General features: G+C 39.4%; 2 protein-coding genes across 3 annotated transcripts in view; one reads left to right on the forward strand and one right to left on the reverse strand.

Annotated features, from left to right (window-relative positions):
- Nucleotides 1-23,604, reverse strand: part of LOC308643867 (protein FAM221A) — a 330,925-nt gene that overhangs the window by 63,598 nt on the left and 243,723 nt on the right. The gene's annotated exons all lie outside the window — the stretch shown is intronic.
- LOC308643831 (fatty acid-binding protein 5-like) lies at nt 2,127-2,643 on the forward strand. Its single transcript, XM_081284126.1, has one exon. The coding sequence runs from the start codon at nt 2,184-2,186 to the stop codon at nt 2,523-2,525; it is 342 nt and encodes a 113-aa protein (XP_081140252.1). The 5' UTR covers nt 2,127-2,183; the 3' UTR covers nt 2,526-2,643.

The following is a 23,604-nucleotide window of genomic DNA, read 5'->3' on the forward strand; positions in this document are numbered from 1 at the left end:
GCTCGGTGATAAAAAACACCCTGGATTGAATTCTTCCACCCACCCCAACCCCCCAAAACAAAATTTTATTATGATTAATAAGAGTTTAACAAAATTAATAGATTTTTTAAATTGGGGTCTTGGGGTCAGTGGTAAAGCTTTAGCCTAGCAAGAACACGGCCTTAGTTGAATACCACACAAAATCAGACTTTTAAAAATCAATATTATTTCTGTATGCCAGGGAAAAAATAATATCATTTAGAGTAACTCCAACAAATATCAAGAACGTTTGAATAAGATACAAAATCTGTATGAAGAAAACAGTGAAAGGTACTGAAGAAGACCTAAATAAATCAGAGCTGTACCATGTTCATAGGTTGGAAAATTCAATACTTAAAGATGTCAAAGTCTCTCCAGTTGTATCTATATATTCAGGGCTAGTCCAGGTTGTATCAATAGATTTGTCTGTGTATGAGACAGAAAAACTTGACAAAGTAATTTAAAATTTCCTGTCAGAGTCTGGGCACTAGGGCACTCAGCTGTAATCCCAGCAACTCCATAGGCTTGATATATTGAGATATACTACATTGAAATATATATATATATATCAGTGGAACAGAACATACCAATGGGACAGAATAAAGAGCCATGAAAGTCTCACCCATAAATAGGAATTGATTTATGTTGTCTTGGTGGCAATGGAGAGCAATACCTAAAGGACAGTTTTCAATAACTAATTGTTCTGAGAAAAATAGTTCTACATGGGAAGGAAATGAAATTGGACTCCATATTATACACAAAAATCAATTCCAGGTAGATAATAGACATAAATTTAGAAGGCAAAAACAATAAAGTTTTAATTGTTTTTATTGTTTTTAAAGATAACATGGAAGCATGTATCTATAACTTCAAAAGTAGGGGACAGTTTTTTTAAGCTAATTCAAAAAGCACTGTGATAGAAAAAAATGAATAAATTTGCTTACACTAAGACTTGCTTTCAGAGCTGGGGTGGTGGCTCAATGGCAGAGCACTTGCCTAGTATGTGTGAAGTACCGGGTTTGATTCTCAGCACCACAATTTACTATCAATAAATAAAGTAAAGGTCCATTGACAACTAAAATGAAATAAAATAAAAGACTTGCTTTCATCAAATTAAATTACACCATTAAAAGAGTAAAAAGCCAAGCCTCAGAGTTGAATAAGTTTACAATATGTATAATCAAGAAAGAACTTTTATTCAGAATATATAAAGAAATGCAATTATAATAAAAATATTTCAACAGACTCTTCACTAAGGAATAAATCCAAATAATCAGTAAACACACACAAAACAAAGTCAACTTCATCTAAAAACAGGAAAATTTAAACCATAATGAGAGAATGCTACATCACCCACCAGAATGGCCAAAATAAAAATGGCTAACAATTGCAAATGTTGACCAGGAGCAGAAAACATTGGGAATTCTCATACTTTGCTACAGGAAGAGCAAATTAATAGAGCAATTTAGGAAAAGGAACAAACTACATATAGATGAATTCTGAAAACATAATGTTAAAAAATTATATACCAGATAATATATACTGTGTAATTCCATTTTATAATTTTCAAAAAAGAAAAAAAAGAATGCATACTTATGTGTTAAAATATATATATGAAAAAAAGCAAGGAATTGGTTACCATAAAAGGGAAAGTAATGACTACCTCTGGAAGCCCTAAGGGGAGCGAGTTGAGATTGGGAAGAGGCCGGCAGATAGTCTACAACTCTCTATTTCTTGGTATAGATGGTAGTTACACAGTTGTAAACTGTATAATTTGTTAGACTATAGTATATTTATTGTTTATACATTTTCCACATGTTTGCCAATTTAAAAATAAAAGAGCAGCTGGGTGTGGTGGTACACACCTATAATTCCAGGGACTCAAGAGGTTGAGGCAAAGCTAGAGCTATCACTCAGTGGCAGAGTACTTCCCCAGCATGTGTAAGGCACTGGGTTCTATCCATAGTACCATATAAAAATAAATAAATACTTTTAAAAATGGTTCATATTCCACCCAGTTTAAAAATAAATAAATAGAGCACGCTATCCGCCTCCTAGCAGCTCCCCTCGCCGGGTACACCAGCCCGCCCGCGCCCACCATGGCCACTGTTTAGCAGCTGGAAGGAAGATGGCACCTGGTGGACAGCAAAGGCTTTGATGACTACATGAAAGAACTAGGAGTGGGACTGACTATGAGGAAAATGGGTGCAATGGCCAAACCAGATTGTATCATCACCCTTGACAGCCAGAAGCTCAACATAAAAACTGAAAGCACTTTGAAAACAACACAGTTTTCTTGTACCCTGGGAGAGAAGTTTGAAGAAACTACAGCTGATGGCAGAAAAACTCAGATGGTCTGCAGCTTTGTTGACGATGCATTGGTTCAGCATCAGGAATGGGATGGGAAGGAAAGCACAATAACAAGAAAATTGAAAGATGGGAAGTTAGTGGTGGAGTGTGTCATGAATAATGTTACCTGTACTCGAGTCTATGAGAAAGTAGAATAAAAATTCCATCATCACTTTGGACAGGAATTAGCTGAAAGAATGAAGAAGCTCAGTTCAATGAGCCAATCTCCAGACTGCCTTTTTTTTTCATTACTGTGTTTAATTATCTATCACAAACATGTTACATGCAACTATTTCAAAGTGTTGGTTTAACTAAGATCATCCCTTTGGTTAGTAAAAAATGTGTTGTGCTAACACAAAAAAAAAAATTAAAAAATAAATAAATAAATAAAGGCTGGGCCGAGGTTGTGGCTCAGTGGTAGGGTGTTCGCCTAGCATGCATGAAGCACTGGGTTCGATCCTCAGCACCACAGAAAAATAAAATAAAGATATTGTGTCCACCTAAAACTAAAAAATAAATATTAAAGAAAAACAGGCTAAGCCAGGAGGATCACAAGTTCAAGGACAGCCTAGGCAACTTAACAAGATCCTGGGCTGGGGATGTGGCTCAAGCGGTAGCACGCTCCCCTGGCATGCGTGCGGCCCGGGTTCAATCCTCAGCACCACATACCAACAAAGATGTTGTGTCCCCCGAGAACTAAAAACTAAATATTGAAAATTCTCTCTCTCTCCTCTCTCACTCTCTCTAAAAAAAAAAACTTAACAAGATCCTGTCTCAAAATTTAAAAAAAAAAAAAAGGCTTGGGGATGTAGTTCAGCAGTAAACACCACTGGTTCACAGAGCTTGGACAAGTCCTCAGGAGGTGTGATTATTATCATTTTATCACATTAAAGACACTAAAGTAGGTAAATCATGAGATAAACCTGTATGGTAGAGGATATGGAGATAATATACAAACAGCCTCAGTAGAATGTGGTATCTGCTACATGTAGAGAAAAAATACTTGCATCTGAATGGGGCAGTAGCACTAACCACATGTGACTCTTGAGAACTTCAGTGTAGCTAATGTGACTTGAATTGTGCTGTAAACTCAACATACACACCAAATATTGAAGATTTAGTATGAAAAAGTGCTGAGAGCCATAGCCAAGTAGGAATGACGCATGGCAATTTTCTTGTCAGCCTACCCAATGTTGCTTAGAGGGAGGACTTTCCATTGTGGAAATGGGCTTGCCTTGGACCCAGGTCATTTGCAGTGACATTGCATGTAAGGTGACCTTGCTCAGGGATTAGGGTGGATCTGGGTTTAGGGTGGTTCCAGGTTTAAGGTGGATCCTGCTGGGAATATGGCGTGTATCCTGCTGCCTCAGGCGCCCGCTCCTTGAGTTCCCGTTGAGTTCTCGTGGGATTCAGAGAGTATTTTGGGATGCAGAGCCCAGTGGAGGTGTGTATTTTCCTCAGAACATGCATGTAGAGTGCTGGTGAGAGTTCGGGAATGAAGAATTGCTGTTTGAATCTACAAGGCTTTTGTGATGGCTCGGTTATTTTGTGCCCAGTCAGACTTTCTTAGGGTTTTAAAATATTGTATATATATATGTTAAGTGATACAATTTTTATGTATTAGTTAAATAAAATACATTGTTAAAAGTAATTTATCTGCCAAGTGCAATGGCACAGGCCTATAATTCCAGTGACTCAAGAAGCTAAGACAGGAGGATCCCAAGTTCAAGGCCAGCCTCAGCAATTTAGCAAGGCCCTAAGTAACTTAGCAAGACCCTGTCTCAAATTAAAAAATAAAAAGGGCTGGGGATATATAAGGCTCAGTGGTTAAGCTCCCTTGGATTCAATTTCCAGAATAAAAATTTAAAAATTAGTTTACATAATTTTTTTTATTTTTTAAAATATAGTAAGCAAAAATAAAATCAGATTTGTGGATTGATATATATACATATATATATAAAAGGAGGTGGGTAATGAGGATTGAACCCAGAACCTTGAACATGGTAGGCAAGTACCATCAAAGTACACTCCCAGACTTTTTTATTTTTTGGTACTGGGAATTGAACCCAGGGTGTTTAGCCACTGAGCCACATCCTCAGCACCGCACCCTCCTATCCCCACTCCCCCCCCCCCCGTATTTTAGAGACAGGGTTGCTAAGTGCTTTGATAAATTGCCTAAACTGACTTTGAACTAGTTGATCCTCCTGCCTCAACCTCCTGAACCATTGGGATTACAGGGCATGCTCCATTACGAAGACTTTTTTATTTTATTTTGAAACAAGGGCTCACTAAATTGCCCAGGCTTGTGATCATCCTGCCCAGCCTTCCAAGATCCTAGGATTACAGGCCTGCGCTAGTATATCCAGCTTGTTTTATATTTCTGTTGGATAATGCTGCTATAGAGTTATATGAGAAAACTAAAAAGGTAGGAGAAACAGGAGCTTGGAGGGCCTTAAAGAACAAATTAAAGAACTTAATTTGAGAAGTCATGAAGTGTTAAGATGGGAGGTGGTTCTGTATTTGATTACCTCATATTTATGTATATTAAACCAATTTTCTATGTTAGATCATAAACGCCTTCCTATCCACTGTTTCCAGACACTGGCAAGAGCACTTGATAAATACATGGTGAGTGAATGAATCTATCTCTGGACCACAGTACACGAATTTCTGGTCACTATATCTATTTAGTAAGTGTTATTTAACTCTCTGACAGAGTTTCCCTCAATTTTAAGGGTTCAGTTAAAGCTACTTTCAAGACTTCCTGTCACATACATCTTAGTAGATAAAGAGTAAACCAATTTAGAAGTCTAAAGAGATTTAAAAAAAATAATAATAATTGCTCTATCTTTTATAGCACTTTCCAACTTAGAAACTATTTTCTTAATAGGGAGATGTATTGCCAAACTCCTCCCACTCATCTGTCAAAGAAAGACCTAGAATTTTTAAAAAATGTAATTAGCTGCTCAAATGAATTTAATAAGAGTTGAAAGTATTGCTTTCTGGAAACAAAGAGAAAACCCACAGCCAACTAGGACCAGACTCCTGCTAGGAAATTGCCAGCTTCCTAAGCAACATAATACAGGAGAAGGTAATCTCTTCCTAAAATATAAGGCTGGGGGTTAGGGTTGTGGCTCAGTGGTAGAGTGTTTGCCTAGCATGGGTGAGGCACTGGGTTTGATCCTCAGCACCACATAAAAAAAACAAAATAAAATAAATAAAGATATTGTGTCCATCTTTTTTTTATTTTTTATTTTTTTTTTATTGGTTGTTCACAACATTACAAAGCTCTTGACATATCATATTTCATATATTAGATTGAAGTGGGTTATGAACCCCCAATTTTACCCCAAAAGCAGATTGCAGAATCACGTCGGTTACACATCCACAATTTTACATAATGCCCTATTAGTAATTGTTGTATTCTGCTACCTTTCCTATCCCCTACTATCCCCCCTCCCCTCTCCTCCCAACTTCTCTCTCTACCCCATCTACTGTAATTCATTTCTCTCCTTGTTTATTTTTCCATTCCCCTCACAACCTCTTATATGTAATTTTGTATAGCAATGAGGGTCTCCCTTCATTTCCATGCAATTTCCCTTTTCTCTCCCTTTCCCTCCCATCTCATGTCTCTGTTTAATGTTAATCTTTTCTTCCTGCTCTTCCTCCCTGCTCTGTTCATAGTTGCTCTCATTATATCAAAGAAGACATTTGGTATTTGTTTCTTAGGGATTGACTAGCTTCACTAAGCATAATCTGCTCTAGTGCCATCCATTTCCCTGCAAATTCCATGATTTTGTCATTTTTTATTGCTGCATAGTACTCCATTGTGTATAGATGCCACATTTTTTTTTATCCATTCATCTATTGAAGGGCATCTGGGTTGGTTCCACAGTCTAGCTATTGTGAATTGTGCTGCTATGAACATCGATGTGGCAGTATCCCTGTAGCATGCTCTTTTAAGATCTTCAGGGAATAGTCCGAGAAGGGCAATACCAGGGTCAAATGGTGGTTCCATTCCCAGCATTCCCAGGAATCTCCAAACTGCTTTCCAAATTGGCCGCACCAATTTGCAGTCCCACCAGCAATGTACAAGTGTACCCTTTTCTCCACATCCTCGCCAGCACTTGTTGTTGTTTGACTTCATAGTGGCTGCCAATCTTACTGGAGTGAGATGGTATCTTAGGGTGGTTTTGATTTGCATTTCTCTGACTGCTAGAGATGGAGAGCATTTTTTCATGTACTTGTTGATTGATTGTATATCCTCCTCTGAGAAGTGTCTGTTCAGGTCCTTGGCCCATTTGTTGATTGGGTTATTTGTTATCTTATTGTCTAATTTTTTGAGTTCTTTGTATACTCTGGATATTAGGGCTCTATCTGAAGTGTGAGGAGTAAAAATTTGTTCCCAGGATGTAGGCTCCCTGTTTACCTCTCTTATTGTTTCTTTTGCTGAGAAAAAACTTTTAAGTTTAATTAAGTCCCATTTGTTGATTCTAGTTGTTAACTCTTGTGCTATGGGTGTCCTATTAAGGAATTTGGAGCCCGACCCCACAATATGTAGATCGGAGCCAACTTTTTCTTCTATCAGACGCACCGTCTCTGATTTCATATCAAGCTCCTTGATCCATTTTGAGTTAACTTTTGTGCATGGCGAGAGAAAGGGATTCAGTTTCATTTTGTTGCATATGGATTTCCAGTTTTCCCAACACCATTTGATGAAGATGCTATCCTTCCTCCATTGCATGCTTTTAGCCCCTTTATCAAATATAAGATAGTTGTAACTTTGTGGATTAGTCTCTGTGTCCTCTATTCTATACCATTGGTCCACCCGCCTGTTTTGGTACCAGTACCATGCTATTTTTGTCACTATTGCTCTGTAATATAGTTTGAAATCTGGTATCGCTATACCGCCTGATTCACACTTCCTGCTTAGAATTGCTTTTGCTATTCTGGGTCTTTTATTTTTCCATATGAATTTCATGATTGCTTTATCTATTTCTACAAGAAATGCCGTTGGGATTTTGATTGGCATTGCATTAAACCTATAGAGAACTTTTGGTAATATCGCCATTTTGATGATGTTAGTTCTGCCTATCCATGAACAGGGTATATTTTTCCATCTTCTAAGATCTTCTTCTACTTCTCTCTTTAGGGTTCTGTAGTTTTCATTGTATAAATCTTTCACCTCTTTTGTTAGGTTGATTCCCAAGTATTTTATTTTTTTTGAGGATATTGTGAATGGAGTGTTTTTCCTCATTTCCATTTCAGAAGTTTTGTTGCTGATATACAGAAATGCCTTTGATTTATGCGTGTTGATTTTATATCCTGCCACTTTGCTGAATTCATTTATTAGTTCTAGTAGTTTCTTTGTAGACCCTTTTGGGTCTTCTAGGTATAGAATCATGTCATCTGCAAATAGTGATAATTTAAGTTCTACTTTTCCAATTTTTATGCCTTTAATTTCTTTCGTCTGTCTAATTGCTCTGGCCAGTGTTTCGAGAACTATATTGAATAGAAGTGGAGATAGAGGGCATCCCTGTCTTGTTCCGGATTTTAGAGGGAATGCCTTCAACTTTTGTCCATTCAGAATGATGCTAGCCTGAGGCTTAGCATAGATAGCTTTTACAATGTCAAGGTAAGTTCCTGTTATCCCTAGTTTTTCTAATGTTTTGAACATAAAGGGATGCTGTACTTTGTCGAATGCTTTCTCTGCGTCTATCGAGATGATCATATGGTTCTTATCTTTAAGTCTATTGATGTGGTGAATAACATTTATTGATTTCCGTATGTTGAACCATCCTTGCATCCCAGGGATGAATCCTACTTGATCATGGTGCACAATTTTTTTGATGTGTTTTTGTATTCGATTCACCAGAATTTTATTGAGGATTTTTGCATCTAGGTTCATTAGAGATATTGGTCTGTAGTTTTCTTTCTTTGAGGTGTCTTTGTCTGGTTTCGGAATCAGGGTGATGTTGGCCTCATAGAATGAATTTGGAAGAGCTCCCTCTTTTTCTATTTCCTGAAATAACTTGAAAAGTATTGGTATTAATTCTTCTCTAAAGGTTTTGTAAAACTCCGCTGTATACCCATCCGGTCCTGGGCTTTTCTTGGTTGGTAGTCTTTTGATGGCTTCTTCAATTTCATCCATTGATATTGGTCTGTTCAAATTGTGTGTATCCTCCTGACTCAGTCTGGGCAAATCATATGCCTTAAGAAATTTATCGATGTCTTCACTATCTTCTATTTTGTTGGAATATAGGTTTTCAAAATAATTTCTAATTGTCTTCTGTATTTCTGTAGCATCTGTTGTGATATTGCCTTTTTCATCCCGTATGTTAGTAATTTGAGTTCTCTCTCTTCTTCTCTTCGTTAGCATGGCTAAAGGTCTGTCGATCTTATTTATTTTTTCGAAGAACCAACTTTTAGTTTTGTTGATTTTTTCAATACTTTCTTTTGTTTCAATTTCATTGATTTCCGCTCTGATTTTAATTATTTCTTGCCTTCTGCTACATTTGCTGTTGTTTTGCTCTTCCTTTTCTAGGGCTTTGAGTTGGAGTGTGAGCTCATTTATTTGTTGGTTTTTTCTTTTTTTGAGGAATGACCACCAGGCGATGAATTTTCCTCTTAAAACTGCTTTCATTGTGTCCCATAGATTCCGATATGTTGTGTCTGTATTTTCGTTTATCTCTAAGAATTTTTTGATTTCCTCCTTTATGTCTTCTGTAACCCATTGATCATTCAGTAATACATTGTTCATTTTCCATGTGATGTAGGATTTTTCCTTCCTTCTTTTATCATTGATTTCCAGTTTCATTCCATTATGATCAGATAAAATGCATGGTATTATCTCCACCCCTTTATATTTACTGAGGGTTGCCCTATGGCATAATATATGGTCTATTTTTGAGAAGGATCCATGTGCTGCTGAGAAAAAAGTATATTCATTTGATGATGGTTGATATATTCTATATAAGTCAGTTAAGTCTAGGTTATCGATTGTGGTATTGAGTTCTATAGTTTCTTTATTCAACTTTTGTTTGGAGGATCTGTCCAATGGTGAGAGAGGTGTGTTGAAGTCTCCCATAATTATTGTGTTGTGGTCTATTTGATTCTTGAACTTGAGGAGAATTTGTTTTATGAATGTCGCAGCACCATTATTTGGTGCGTAAATATTGATAATTGTTATGTCTTGTTGGTGAATGGTTCCTTTTAACAGTATATAATGACCTTCATTATCCCTTTTGATTAACTTAGTCTTGAAGTCGATTTTATTCGATATGAGGATGGCCACCCCTGCTTGCTTACGAGGACCGTGTGCGTGGTATATTTTTTCCCATCCTTTCACCTTCAGCCTGTGTATGTCTTTTCCAATCAGATGTGTCTCCTGGAGGCAGCATATTGTTGGATTTGTTTTTTTAATCCATGATACCAGCCTATGTCGCTTTTTTGGAGAGTTTAAGCCATTAACATTCAGAGTTACTATTGATATATGGTTTGAACTTCCATCCATGTTTGATTGTTTATCCTTTTTTTAAAAAAAAATTTTAGTTTGTTTCTCCATGATTGTCTTTCCCCTCGCCCTCTGTCTTTACTGAGGCACTTCCCACTGATGGTTTTGGTTATTGTTTTTCATTTCTTCCTCGTGTAGTGTTTTGCTCAAAATGCTTTGCAATGCTGGTTTTCTGGCTGCAAATTCTTTTAACTTTTGTTTATCATGAAAGATTTTTATTTCGTTGTCATACCTGAAGCTTAATTTTGCTGGATACAGAATTCTTGGTTGGCATCCATTGTCTTTCAGTGTTTGAAATACATTGTTCCATGACCTTCTTGCTTTCAGTGTCTGTGATGAAAAATCCGTTGTTAACCTTATTGGTTTACCACTGAATGTAATCTGTCTCCTTTCTCTTGTAGCTTTTAATATTTTCTCTTTGTTCTGTATATTGGATATCTTCATAAAAATGTGTCTTGGCGTGATTTTGTGTGCTCGGTGTCCTATATGCATCTTCAATTTGTATATCTGTTTCCTTTTTTATTTCTGGAAAGTTTTCTGTAATTATTTCATTCAGCAGGTTATTCATTCCCTTGGTTTGAATCTCTGTACCTTCTTCTATCCCGATGACTCGTAAGTTTGGTTTTTTTATGTTATCCCATAACTCTTGGATGTTTTTCTCATGATTTTTTACCAGCCTTTCTGAGTTGGCTAGACTCTTTTCAAGATGATATATTTTGTCTTCATTATCTGACGTTCTGGCTTCTACTTGCTCCACTCTGTTAGTGATACTCTCAATTGAGTTTTTAATTTGGTTTATCATTTCCTTCATTTCTAGAATTATTGTTTGATTACTTTTTATAGTCTCTATCTCCTGATAAAGATGCTTAACTTCTTCTTTTATCTGTTTATGAAATTCATTCTCAATGTGTTCTTTTGCTGCTTGAATTTGCTGTCTTGTATCCTCTTTAAGGTTCCATTCCATCTGTCTAAGGTGTTCCTTGAGTTCTTTATATGACCATTTTTCTGATGACTCTAGGTCATCCTGAATATTTAGGCTGTCCTGCATTGTTTGTACTCCTTTTCTTCCTTGTTTTTTGAAGCTGCTCATGTTACTTCTTGTTCTGTTTGACTGCTGCGTTACTGTTTACTCCTATAAATTAATTTGATGCTTGGGAGGAAAGGTATTTGAAGGGAAGGGAAGAAGTCACTAAAGAGAATGAGAGTAGGCAGGTAGAATTCAAGGAAAGGGGGATAAGAAAAATGAAAAGACTAAAGAAGAAAAAAATAGGAACTAAAAAAAGAAAAAAAATTTAAAAAAAAATAATAATAATAATTAAAAAAATTAAAATTAAAATTAGTAGAAAAAAAATTTAAAAAATATTTTGTAAAAAAAAATTAATAAAACAAGAAAGAAAAATGAAAATGAAAGAAAAACCCAAATCAAAAAAAAGAGAAAAGAAAAAAAAAAACCTAATAAATGCCGTCTTAGAGTTTGATTAACTTCTCTTCCAGTAGGTGGCGCTGTGCCCACCAGGTCAAGTTTTTCCTGTCAATACGCGGGAACCAATCACTGTGCAGCAGCTCCTCCCAGACTGGGCGAGTCTCCAGTCCTGAGTGTGTAGGGCCTCCTCTTGTGTCTAGTCACTTCCCACTTTTTCTCTAGCCAGGCCCCTCTCACCACAATACTGGCTACATGCCAGGTCTGCTGCTCCTGGGAGCCCTGTTTTCATGAACGACTGGGCACACTCTTCCCGTTTGCCATTCCCTCAAACCCTACTTTTGTAGAGCTTGGGGCTGAGAATCCTCAGCGGATTTTACTTGCCCTCCGGTATCCACTTCCCCGTAGCTGGTGCAAGAGACCTCAGCAGTCAGCCCTGGTGGGAGCGGTAGTTCCGCGCCGCGGGTCCCGCACCACCTCTGATTCCCTCGGGCTGGCTGTATCACTCACGGGAGAGCTGGGAGGGGCCCTTACGGAAGAGCTGGGAGGGGCCCTTTAGGTTTTCCCGATGTGTGGAGAGGGAAGGCTAGGGGATCACACACCTGTAGCTGCAGGTTTCAATGAAGTTATCTCCTCCGCAGCAGTCTGATGACGTCAGTTCTCTGCCATCGTGGTGTCTCTTGCAAATGGCGACAGTTCGTTTCCCTTTGCCGGGCGACCAATGCAACGGGTTGGTCCTTACTGTCTCTCCCAAGCCCAGTTTCAAACCTGTGGCCACTACTTATGAAGGCTCGGTAGGCATTTACCTTCGTAGGATGAGAAGGGCTGACCAGTTATTTCAGCCCGATGGATTAATGCTGAGTCATAGCTGTTTGTCTGCGGGAAGCAGGTGACCGAGAGTTTGAATTCAGCCGATCAGGGCTCAGTGCGTGTTCTCAGATCACTTGGATTTTAAATTGTCACTCATCTTATCCGCTGTTTCATTTAACTCGGCAGCTCACTCGCGAGGTGAAGAGTCTGCTCTATGGTGCTCCGCGGGAGGCGGCGGCAGCGGCGGCGGCGGCCTTTGGGACCCCCGGGGAGGGGGTGCATGTTGGGGGAGGGGAGGCGGCACCTCGGGGCCACGAGGGCCGGGTACCGGACACGCGGGAGAGCGGGCGGGGTGGGGGAAAGAAATTGAGATCTAGATTTAGAGACTGAGCTTGGGAGGAGAGACAGCTGGGGAGAAGCAAAGCGGAGAGGCGGAGAGGAGAAGGAGATGGGGCCGATAGTGTTGAGAGCCACAGCCAAAGGAGCCCCAGCAAACTTCCAGCTGCCGGCAACCAGCTGCCAGCTTATGATTGGCTCACAGCGGCCCCAGCAACATCTAGCTGATTGGCTCCTCTGCGGTGATGTTCATTGGGCTGTTTCCCTGCCCTTCAGACTGCCAGCTGATGATTGGCTCACAGCGGCCCCAGCAACATCTAGCTGATTGGCTCCTCCACGGAGCTGCTCATTGGGGGACTTCTTTGGCTCCGCCCACGCAACCCAGCCAATCGGCCTCAAGAACAGGAGGATTGTGGGAGGTGGTGAGGTTTGTGTGGGGGTGAGAGGCTTGTGGAAAGCCGGTGGTGGCAGTTGGGCTCTGAGGGGTTTTCCCTGAGGAGCTGTTTTGTTTGGCGTTTGTAGTTCTAAAAATAAAGTTTGTTTCTTTTGCCAAGTGGCTCCTGAATTGTGCCCAGCCAGACTGCGGCATTTGGTGGCTCCCACGGGGAGCAACTGAGGGTAAGTAAACTGCTCGCCCCTGAGGGCAGGGCGAGAGGATGGGTAGCCATTCTAAGATTCCTCTTTTGTTTTGCTTCATTTTTGTTTTAACTTGCCTGTCCCTGGAGAAACCGCTCACATCTGAGGAAAAACTATTTGCGTCTGAGGAAAAACTATTTGCGTCTGAGGAACAGATAGGGAGAAAGGACAAATGCACATGTCAGGAGGATAGAAAGGCTGTCATAATGATTTTGTGTGGTTCCATTCTTATTTCATTCTGTCTCAGTTTTGTTTGGCGTCATCTTGTTGGGTTGTATTATAGTAGAAATACGGGATCAGCAATTAGTAAAAAACAAACCGAAAGACTGTTAAGTAAATTTTTAGAGGAAGGAGGCATCGCAGTAAAATCAAGAACAGTCAGGGCATACGTTGATACAATACAACAATGTAGCCCATGGCTTTTTAAGGAGGAGTTGTTAGATATATCACAATGGAACCATCATGGTGAAGATTTAAAAAGAATAGAAAAGAACAACCCAGGGACTCTGCCAGTTGGCACATTGACATTGTGGGCGTTGGTATCTGGTTTGCTTAGTCCAAAGCCTTCAATTCAGACAAAGGTAGAGGAAGGAGAAGACATATTGATTCAAGTAAAAGAGAAGGTCTCTCAAATTAGTCAGAAAGAGGAAAAGATTCAAGTAAAAGAGAAGGTCTTTCGAGCTAGTGAGACAGAGGAAGGAAGTTTAGAGCAAAAAAAGCCATCAGGGGAAAAGTTACAACAGGAGACTGCTAATAACACCTTTCTATCAGAGAGTGTAAGTGTCCAACCATCAGCACCACCTCTACAGGAGACTGCTACTAACAGCATTCTATCACCAGAGGACATAAGTGTCCAATCAACAGCACCACCTCCATATGCTAGGAGACTCCCAACCCCCGCAGTTGATAGTTGGGATCCTGAGACAGGATCTCAAGTATGCCCTGTATTTGAGGTAGGAGGGCAGCGAATTTACCAGGGTTTAAATTTCAAAACAGTGAAGGAGCTAAAAAAGGCTGTAACAACCTATGGTCCTCAAGCACCCTTCACTGTAAGCTTGGTCGAATCCATTAACAACTTGAACATGACGCCAGCAGATTGGGCTAATATGTGTAAAGCTGTGCTAAATGGAGGACAATACCTGTTATGGAAGGTTGCCAATGAGGAATTTTGCAAGGAGACGGCTAGGCGAAATGCAGCAGCTGGTTATTCTCAGAGAAATCTAGATATGTTGTTAGGAAAGGGACCTTATGAGGATCCGCAGCAACAAATTGCATATGATCCTGGCGTATACTCACAAATTGCTGTAGATGCAGTTAAGGCATGGAAGACTTAACAAGGACATGGAGGTTTACAAGGTCAATTATCTAAGATAATACAAGGAGCTAATGAACCTTACGCTGAATTTGTAGATAGGCTTATTCAAACAGCTATCAGAATTTTTGGGAATACAGAACAAGCAATGCCATTAATAAAACAACTGGCTTATGACCAAGCGAATCGTTGGTGCAGAGATATCATTAGACCATGGAAACAGGAAGATTTAAACACATATATTAAATTATGTAGAGACATTAATGAACAAGAGCAAGTCATGGCAGCTGCAGTAAAACAGGCTTTAGATGCCAGAGACATTAATGAACAAGGGCAAATTTTGGCAGCTGCAGTAAAACAGGCTTTATATACCAGGCCAAGAACATGTTACAATTGTCAACAAACAGGACATTTTAAAAGGAATTGTCCCATAGGAGGAGGGTTTAACAAAACTAGGTATCAAAGGAGTAGAATACCGGGTATTTGCCCACGATGCCGTAGAGGGAGACATTGGGCTAATGAATGCCGTTCTCAAACCACCATAGAGGGTACTCCATTACATTGGGCTAATGAATACCGTTCTAAAACCACCATAGAGGGTACTCCATTAAAAAACGAACAAGGACAAGGTGTTTATCCACAATATCGTGGACAAAGGCATCGGGCTCCGTTGCCAAAAAATGGACAGGGGGCCCCAATGCTCCGGGGCCCCAAACCACAAATATATGGAGCACTGGAGGAACCCAGCAACCCCATCAGGGTAGTGCCCAGGACACACTGTCCATCAGATCCCTCATCAGACAAACCAGAGGGAGCGCAGGGTTGGACATCTGCGCCTCCGCCAGATCAGTACTAACTCCAGAGATGGGAGTTCAAATCATTCCCACAGGGGTAAAAGGACCTCTTCCCAAAGGAACAGTAGGCTTATTATTGGGACGCAGCTCTTCTACTCTAAAAGGACTTTTGATAAGTCCTGGGGTAATTGATCCCGATTATGAAGGTGAAATAAAAATTATAGCCAGTTCTCCAAAGGGTATATCAGTAATTTCACCAGGAGATAGAATAGCACAGTTACTAATAATACCAAGCCTACATGATAAATTTTCCAGTCATGCTGTAGAAAGAGGTTCCAAGGGATTAGGCTCCACAGGTGTAGATTGGGCTATGCTTTCTTTAAATTTAGATTCTCGCCCCATGCTAAAACTAAATATTCAAGGACATGAATTTAATGGGCTACTGGATACAGGTGCAGACCTTAGCATCATCTCTCGTCAAGAATGGCCAAAACATTGGCCATTACAACAAGCCACTCAAACGCTTCGAGGCCTAGGAGTGGCAACTAATCCTGATAGAAGCGCAATGGTATTAGATTGGAAGGATCCTGAAGGATGTGAAGGAACTATACAACCATATGTATTGGATCATCTTCCCGTAAATTTATGGGGACGAGATGTCTTAGATCAATTAGGTTTGACATTAACAAATAACACCAATCAAAATGCACCCACTATTATGGCTAGACAAGGTTTTAGGAAAGGAAAAAGATTAGAAAAACAAGAACAAGGTATAGCAGTACCAATACAAATAGATCAAGGAACAGACAGACATGGGTTGGATTTTCACAAAGGGCCACTGAGACAATAAAAATCACATGGAAATCAGAAAGACCAGTATGGGTTCCTCAGTGGCCCTTGACTAAAGAAAAGATACAAGTAGCCCATGATCTGGTCAAACAACAATTAGCGGAAGGACATATACAACCTTCTGTATCTCCCCATAATACTCCCATTTTTGTCATCAAAAAGAAATCTGGTAAATGGAGATTATTGCAAGATTTAAGAGCCATTAATAATGAAATGGTCATTATGGGACCTGCTCAATCGGGGATTCCTCAATTGTCTGCTTTGCCAAAAACTTGGTATGTTTTAGTTATAGATATTAAAGATTGTTTTTTTTTTTCAATTCCAATTCATCCTGAGGATAGTCCACGTTTTGCATTTACTATCCCTGCACTAAATCATGAAGGTCCTGATCAGAGATATGAATGGAAAGTACTCCCTCAAGGGATGGCTAACAGCCCAACTATGTGTCAAATTTATGTTAACAAAGTAATCCAGCCACTTAGAAATCAAAATCCTGAACTACAAATATTTCACTATATGGATGATGTATTATTAGCACACAAAGCTAAAAACACATTGCTAGAATGTTATGCCACACTTACAAATTTATTAAAAAATTATAATCTAGAGATAGCAATAGATAAAGTACAATTAAATTTTCCAATTAATTATTTAGGAGTTCTATTATCCTCAACCATGGTCCGTCCACCAAAAATTCAAATACGAGTAGATCAACTCAAATCACTTAATGACTTTCAAAAGTTATTAGGAGACATAAATTGGATAAGGCCTTATCTAGGTATTCCAACAGGAGAATTAGGACCTTTATTTGATATCTTAAAAGGTCCATCAGATCCAAATTCACCCCAAATGTTAACGCCTGAAGCAAGAAAGGCATTAAAAATCATTGAAACATATATGGAAAATATGCATTTGGATAGAATTGATATAAGTTTGCCTTTATTATTTATTGTACTACCAACAAAAAATATTCCTACAGGAGTATTTTGGCAAGAAGGTCCATTATTATGGATACATTTATCTTATTCTCCTAACACTATTCTTACTAGGTATCCTGAGGCTGTAGGACAATTAATACTCAAAGGAATAAAAACAGCAAAGGGAGTATTTGGAATTTCTCCCAATAAAATTATTACTCCATATACTATGAATCAAATTGATGAATTAGCTAATGAGTTAAATACTTGGGCAATAATCATGTGCAAATCTAATGTTTCATTTGATAACCACTTACCATCTAATCCTTTATTGTCTTTTTGGTCATTGCATCCTGTAATTTTTCCAAAAATGACAAGAAAAACACCTATCATGAATGCTCCAAATATATTCACTGATGGGTCAAATAATGGTACAGCAGCAATAGTTACACCTGATCAAACTTTTACATTTTTAGTACCCAAACAATCAGCTCAAAAGGTAGAGCTTAATGCAGTATTACAAGCTTTTGTGATGTTTAAAGATTCTGTATTTAATTTATTTTCTGATAGTCAGTATATAGTTAATGCTATAATATCCCTTGAAGATGCTGGTAGGATTTCCCCTTCTTCTAATGTTTTCTCTTTGTTTTCCACTATACAAAGTTTAATCTGGGACAGAAAAGATCCATTCTTTATAGGACATATCAGGGCACATACGGGATTGCCTGGAGCCCTTAGTTTGGGCAATGATTTAGCAGATAAAACTACACATGACATACATATTTTCTCTACACTAGAAGAAGCTATAAATTTTCATAAAAGGTTCCATGTCAATGCTAATACTTTACAAAAGCGTTTTAAAATAACTAAGGAACAAGCTAGACAAATAATAAAACAATGTCAAAATTGTGTGACCTTTTTACCCCAAGTTAATCTTGGAGTCAATCCTAGAGGATTGATACCTAACCATATTTGGCAGATGGACGTCACACATTTGCCAGAATTTGAAAAATTAAAATATTTGCATGTTACAGTTGATACTTCTTCTGGATTTTTGATGGGCTCCCTTCATGCCGGAGAAAAAACTAAAGATGTTATAGCTCATTGCTTACAAAATTTTGCCACTGTGGGCATTCCAAAACAGTTAAAAACAGATAATGCCCCTGGTTATACTTCTAGCTCTTTTAAACAATTTTGCTCATCATTTGGCATTACTCATATAACAGGAATCCCATACAATCCACAGGGACAAGGCATAGTTGAAAGAGCTCATCAAACTATTAAAATGTACTTATTAAAGCAAAAAGACGGAATTGGGAAGGGGTATATATTCCCCAGGGATAAACTTAAAATAACCCTTTTTACTCTAAACTTTTTAAATTTGGATTCATCAGGACTTAGTGCTGCAGAAAGGCATATGTGTCCAAAAAATGTACATAAGCCCAAGGTACTTTGGAAAGATATTCTAACAGGACAATGGAAAGGTCCTGACACAGTAATTGTCTGGAGTCGGGGGTCTGTTTGTGTGTTTCCAAAGGAAGAACAGCAGCCGATTTGGATTCCGGAGAGATTAACTAAAGTCCTGACCCAGTGATTGTCTGGAGTCGGGGGCCTATTTGTGTATTTCCACAGGGAAAACAGCAGCCGATTTGGATTCCAGAGAGATTAACTAAAGCGATTTCTACAGACCAAAAAGAAGATGATTTGGCTCAAATCCATAACAGCTGATATCCAAAACTCCAATTTAGCTATCCTTACATCTGCAAGAGAACCAGGATGCTTTTTTCAATATCTATTTTATTATTGCCTTTTCCCATATCATGAAGTTCTATTTTGGTTTTTGAGCTCATACAGACCTAAGTTAATGTTTTGCTGATCAGTTCTATTTTTTTTTTGACTATAGAGTTTTTAAACATTGCAATGGAGATTTCACCTTTAAAAAGTTATAAGGCCTTTACTATTATGTTATGTGTTGTATGTATTATATTATGTGTGCACACTTGTGTTTTGTGTTATATGTTTGAATGTACGTATGTCCATATATCATATATGATGAGCGCTCATGAAAAAATGGATCCAAATATTTTTTTTTATTCACGTGATTTAAATGGTTTAATTTAAATTGGGTAAATAACTGTTAAGAATTGTTTTAATATGTAAACAAAAAAGAAGGTTAACAGATCTGTTTACTTTCACCTTTCCTTTTCATTATATTTAATAATTCTCTTCAAGATAATGTAAATTGTTAAGAAAATTTTTTCTATTCTCTTCAAGATAATGTAAATCGTTAAGAAAATTGTTTTCTTTTCTCTTCAAGATAATGTAAATTGTTAAGAAAATTGTTTTCTTTTAGTGCCTTCTGGAATGTTACATAATTTTTTCTTTAGCCATTATTGCCAGAATTCCTATCTTCATCCCAGTGCCGGTGAAGACAAAGATAAAACTAATCTACAGTTTCTGCAATAGCCATCACTGAACTGCTTGCAGAACTTGCCTAAACTATGTGTCACTTGTATGCATTGTGAACTCACTTGTATGCATTGTGAACTATCTGTTGGTGCAGCGACTTGTGGTAGTGTTGGAGTATTTATACTGATGATGTCATCGGTTGTACAATTTTTCCAACAAGAGCCGTCAATTGGCGTGGTGTATCTTCCTCCCTTCTGCTTGTCATGACAAAGACCTCTCCACAGGTGTGGCTGTATACTGGACCGGTAGTCAATGACGGGTAAGATCCAATTACAATGGTACCAACCTAAGACAGGAGGCTGACGCCCTGAGGTCAGCTCATCCGAAGACGGGTAAGGACCATATGTAGTATTGGACAACCTAAGGCAGACACGGTCCCCAAGCCACATGCTTGTTGTTTAAACAGAGAGGGGGAGATGTTGAGAGCCACAGCCAAAGGGGCCCCAGCAAACTTCCAGCTGCCAGCAACCAGCTGCCAGCTGATGATTGGCTCACAGCGGCCCCAGCAACATCTAGCTGATTGGCTCCTCTGCGGTGATGTTCATTGGGCTGTTTCCCTGCCCTTCAGACTGCCAGCTGATGATTGGCTCACAGCGGCCCCAGCAACATCTAGCTGATTGGCTCCTCCACGGAGCTGCTCATTGGGGGACTTCTTTGGCTCCGCCCACGCAACCCAGCCAATCGGCCTCAAGAACAGGAGGATTGTGGGAGGTGGTGAGGTTTGTGTGGGGGTGAGAGGCTTGTGGGAAGCCGGTGGTGGCAGTTGGGCTCTGAGGGGTTTTTCCTGAGGAGCTGTTTTGTTTGGCGTTTGTAGTTCTAAAAATAAAGTTTGTTTCTTTTGACAAGTGGCTCCTGAATTGTGCCCAGCCAGACTGCGGCAGATAGAGCCGTGCAGCTGGGGCTGCAGCCTTACTGCTCGCGCTGAAGTCGTGATGGACTCCCTCCACCTTGGCTGGATTCGTGGCGGATTCACTCCACCTAAGCCCCTTTCTTGACACGGTGCTGGGTTTTTGTCGACAGATCTCCTTTAATGATCTTTACCTCATCTTTTCAGACGCGGCAGCTCGGAGCACGGAGCGGCTTACTCACTTCCCGCTGCCATCTTTTTAGTCTATTGTGTCCATCTTTAAAAAAATCTTTATAAAAAAAAAGAAAGATATTTTTAAAAAGACAAGACTAGTAATATGCAAACAAGAGAAATAGTCATTCCCAAGTTTAACTGTGTACTCTCTGAGAAAAAGAGTTAACCTGAATAGGTATAAGGAAGTAGAATTGGAGTTTCTAGTTCCATTCTTATTTCTGAGGCAGAGCATAATGCTCAGGCCTGAAATATCTCAGATTTCCTAAAACCATGAAAAGAATCCTGCACTAAATATATAAGGAAATGGTGATTCTTTCCTGTGAGCAGATTTGACTCTTTTCTGAGTTTGAAATGGGGAGTCAAGGGTTATGGAAAATAATACTCCTACAAAATAACTTCCCAGTGGGGGCTGGGGATGCGGCTCAAGAGGTAGCGCACTCGCCTGGCATGTGTGCTGCCCGGGTTCAATCCTCAGCACCACATACAAACAAAGATGTTGTGTCCGCCGAAAAACTAAAAAATAAATATTAAAATTCTTAAAAAAAAAATAGCTTCCCAAGAAAAAATGGAAGGACAGTGTGGCTCAGGAGGAGGGAGGGAAATTAGCCAAACATTAACAATGGGCCCTGAGGAAAAAAGCAAACTTTCATCCCTTCCTGGGTTCATCCCCAGCATCTCCACCAAATGCAAACATTTACCCCTTCCCACCCACAGTGGGTCCTGAGGGAAGGAGGCAAATACTGAAACACTAGGCCCTGGACTTTTACCCTTTCCCATTGCAGATGAGTTCTGGAAGGAGAAAAGCAAATAGTGAATCTCTAGATAACAATGGGTCTCAGAGATAAGCAGTGAACACCTAGTTGTGGGCTTTTCCCAGTGACAACAAGTTTAAAACTTTTTACAACTGCCTTCCTGAGTTAAAATTTTAACCTGCACAACTAGGTCCCTGTCTGTCCAAACTGCATGTCCGCCATCCCCAGTGATTAAGTCACCCTCACTGTAAACTTAACCCAAATTCCTTCTGTAAACCCAGGAGTCTATTTCCCATACCCGAAAATGAGCCCTCCTGTGCCTGATTGATTGACTTCGCTGAAGAATAAAGGAAAGCTTGCTGATCCAAAGTTTGCTTCCCCTTTCCTGCCTCCATCATTTGGTCGCCATGCGCTTACAGGGAGTACAATGGTAGGAGAGAGAGACAAATCAGAAGTGAAGTAGGCCTCCCTGATGGAGGCCATTGTTGGTAAGGCCTAAACCAGGAAGCAACTTCCATTCGGCTGTAGGGGTGCCTGACCTCCATGGACACCTCTATTTTTCAGTATGATGGTCCCAAATGTTTGATCTGGAGGAGTCCAACAGGCTAGGTAAGGACAGGGCTTGCCTTTTCCCTCTTCTTTGGGACCTTGGAATGTGAAAATAACCTGCTAACCATAATGAAAATTTCTAAAATGGATTCAATTTTTAATAATTTTATTTAATAAATCCCAATGATTAAATCATTTTACCTGGTTATGTTTCAGTTTATTTATTATAAAATTATAGGTTCTGTTATAGTTTGGATCTGGAATGTCCCCTAAAAGCTCATGTGATGAAACCTTGATCCCCAATGCAGCAAGGTTCAGAGGTGGGGCTCTTAGGAAATGATTGGATCATGGGGTTTGGACCTCATTGTGGGAGACCAACCTTGCACGTGACTGAGTGCAAGCTAAGTGATTGAGATGCTTGGCAGACTGCCCCACCCTTCTTGGGTTCGAGGGACCGTATCTTCGTGCATGGGCATGTCTTCCTAGAGCCCCATGGATGGAGCTATGCTCACCTATTTCTTTGTAATATTCCCCCTTGCTCTGTTTGGGATAGAATGTTCCATGGAAATGCCATTTGTGTGTCCCCTTATCTTACTGTGCCCTTGGGTGTGGCCTACCTATATGTCAGTCAACCTGCTGATAGCAGACATCCTGAAGCTAGACTCAGCCCCCTGAAACCTGACCCCTTGCCTCATTTGAATAGCTTCTCATCAATAAAAGGGGTCAGCACAGGCAGTCTCCCCCTCCCTCTCTCTCTCTCTCTCTCTCTCTCTCTCTCTCTCTCTCTCTCTCTCTCTCTCTTCCTGCAGACCTCGAAGGTCAGAGGAGCCGTCACAGCAACCCCAAAGAAAAAGGTATTTCTGTTTCTTGTGTGGTTATTTCACACAGCCCAGTTCCCCTGGAGTGACCTCTGAGTGTTTTAGTCGTGAACAAAACCCGGCAAATCATCAGTGGATTAATTCATTTGAAGGATTAATATATGATAGCTGAATGAACTACAACTTGGAGATGGAAACTAGTTGGAGGAAGTAAGTCACTAGGAACATGTCCTGAAGGGTTTATCTTGTCTCCAGCCCCTTTCCCTTTCTTTTCTTTGCTTCCTAGCTGCCTTGAGCTGAGCACCTTTCCTCCACCATGCCCTTCCACCATTATATTCTCCCTCACCTCTCACCCAGAGCAATGGAGTCAACAAATCATGGACTAAGACCTCTGAAACCATAAGCCCCAAATAAACTTGTTAAACTCCTTTAACTTGTTTTTATCAGGTATTTTGGTCACAGCAATACAAAGCAGCTGACTAACATAAGTATCTCTCTACTTACACTTTCTCAAATAGATTATGAGATCTAATCAATCAAGATAGATGACACTGAGAATTTACAGAAAGAAATGTAATATGGTGCTGAATTGTATTAATATTTTTATCTAAGCATTATAACTTTATTACATTTAATTCTTATAATCCCAAGAGTTTTGTATGACATCTGTTCCATTTAAATGTGTTCTACAAAATTCACGCATCCTAATACATTCCCCATTACACACAACTCAGATCAATCCTTTAGCAGAATAGATAGTCCTTTAGCAGAACAGATAGATGCAACATTAAAACTCTAGTCCTTGTCAGATTCATCTATTCCCACCCACATCCTGTCAGCCATCTCTCTCAGATTCCACACAAAAAAAAAAAAAAAAAAAATGAGAGGGAGGAAAAGAAGTTTAAAAAAAAAAAAAACAGCAGGCAGTTAACTACACTGTTTCCTCATTTGGCTGATGATAACAAATAGGACACACATTTT

The sequence above is a fragment of the Spermophilus citellus genome, assembly GCF_964194105.1.
Source record: "Spermophilus citellus genome assembly, chromosome: 3".
In the NCBI taxonomy this organism is placed as follows: Eukaryota; Metazoa; Chordata; class Mammalia; order Rodentia; family Sciuridae; genus Spermophilus; species Spermophilus citellus.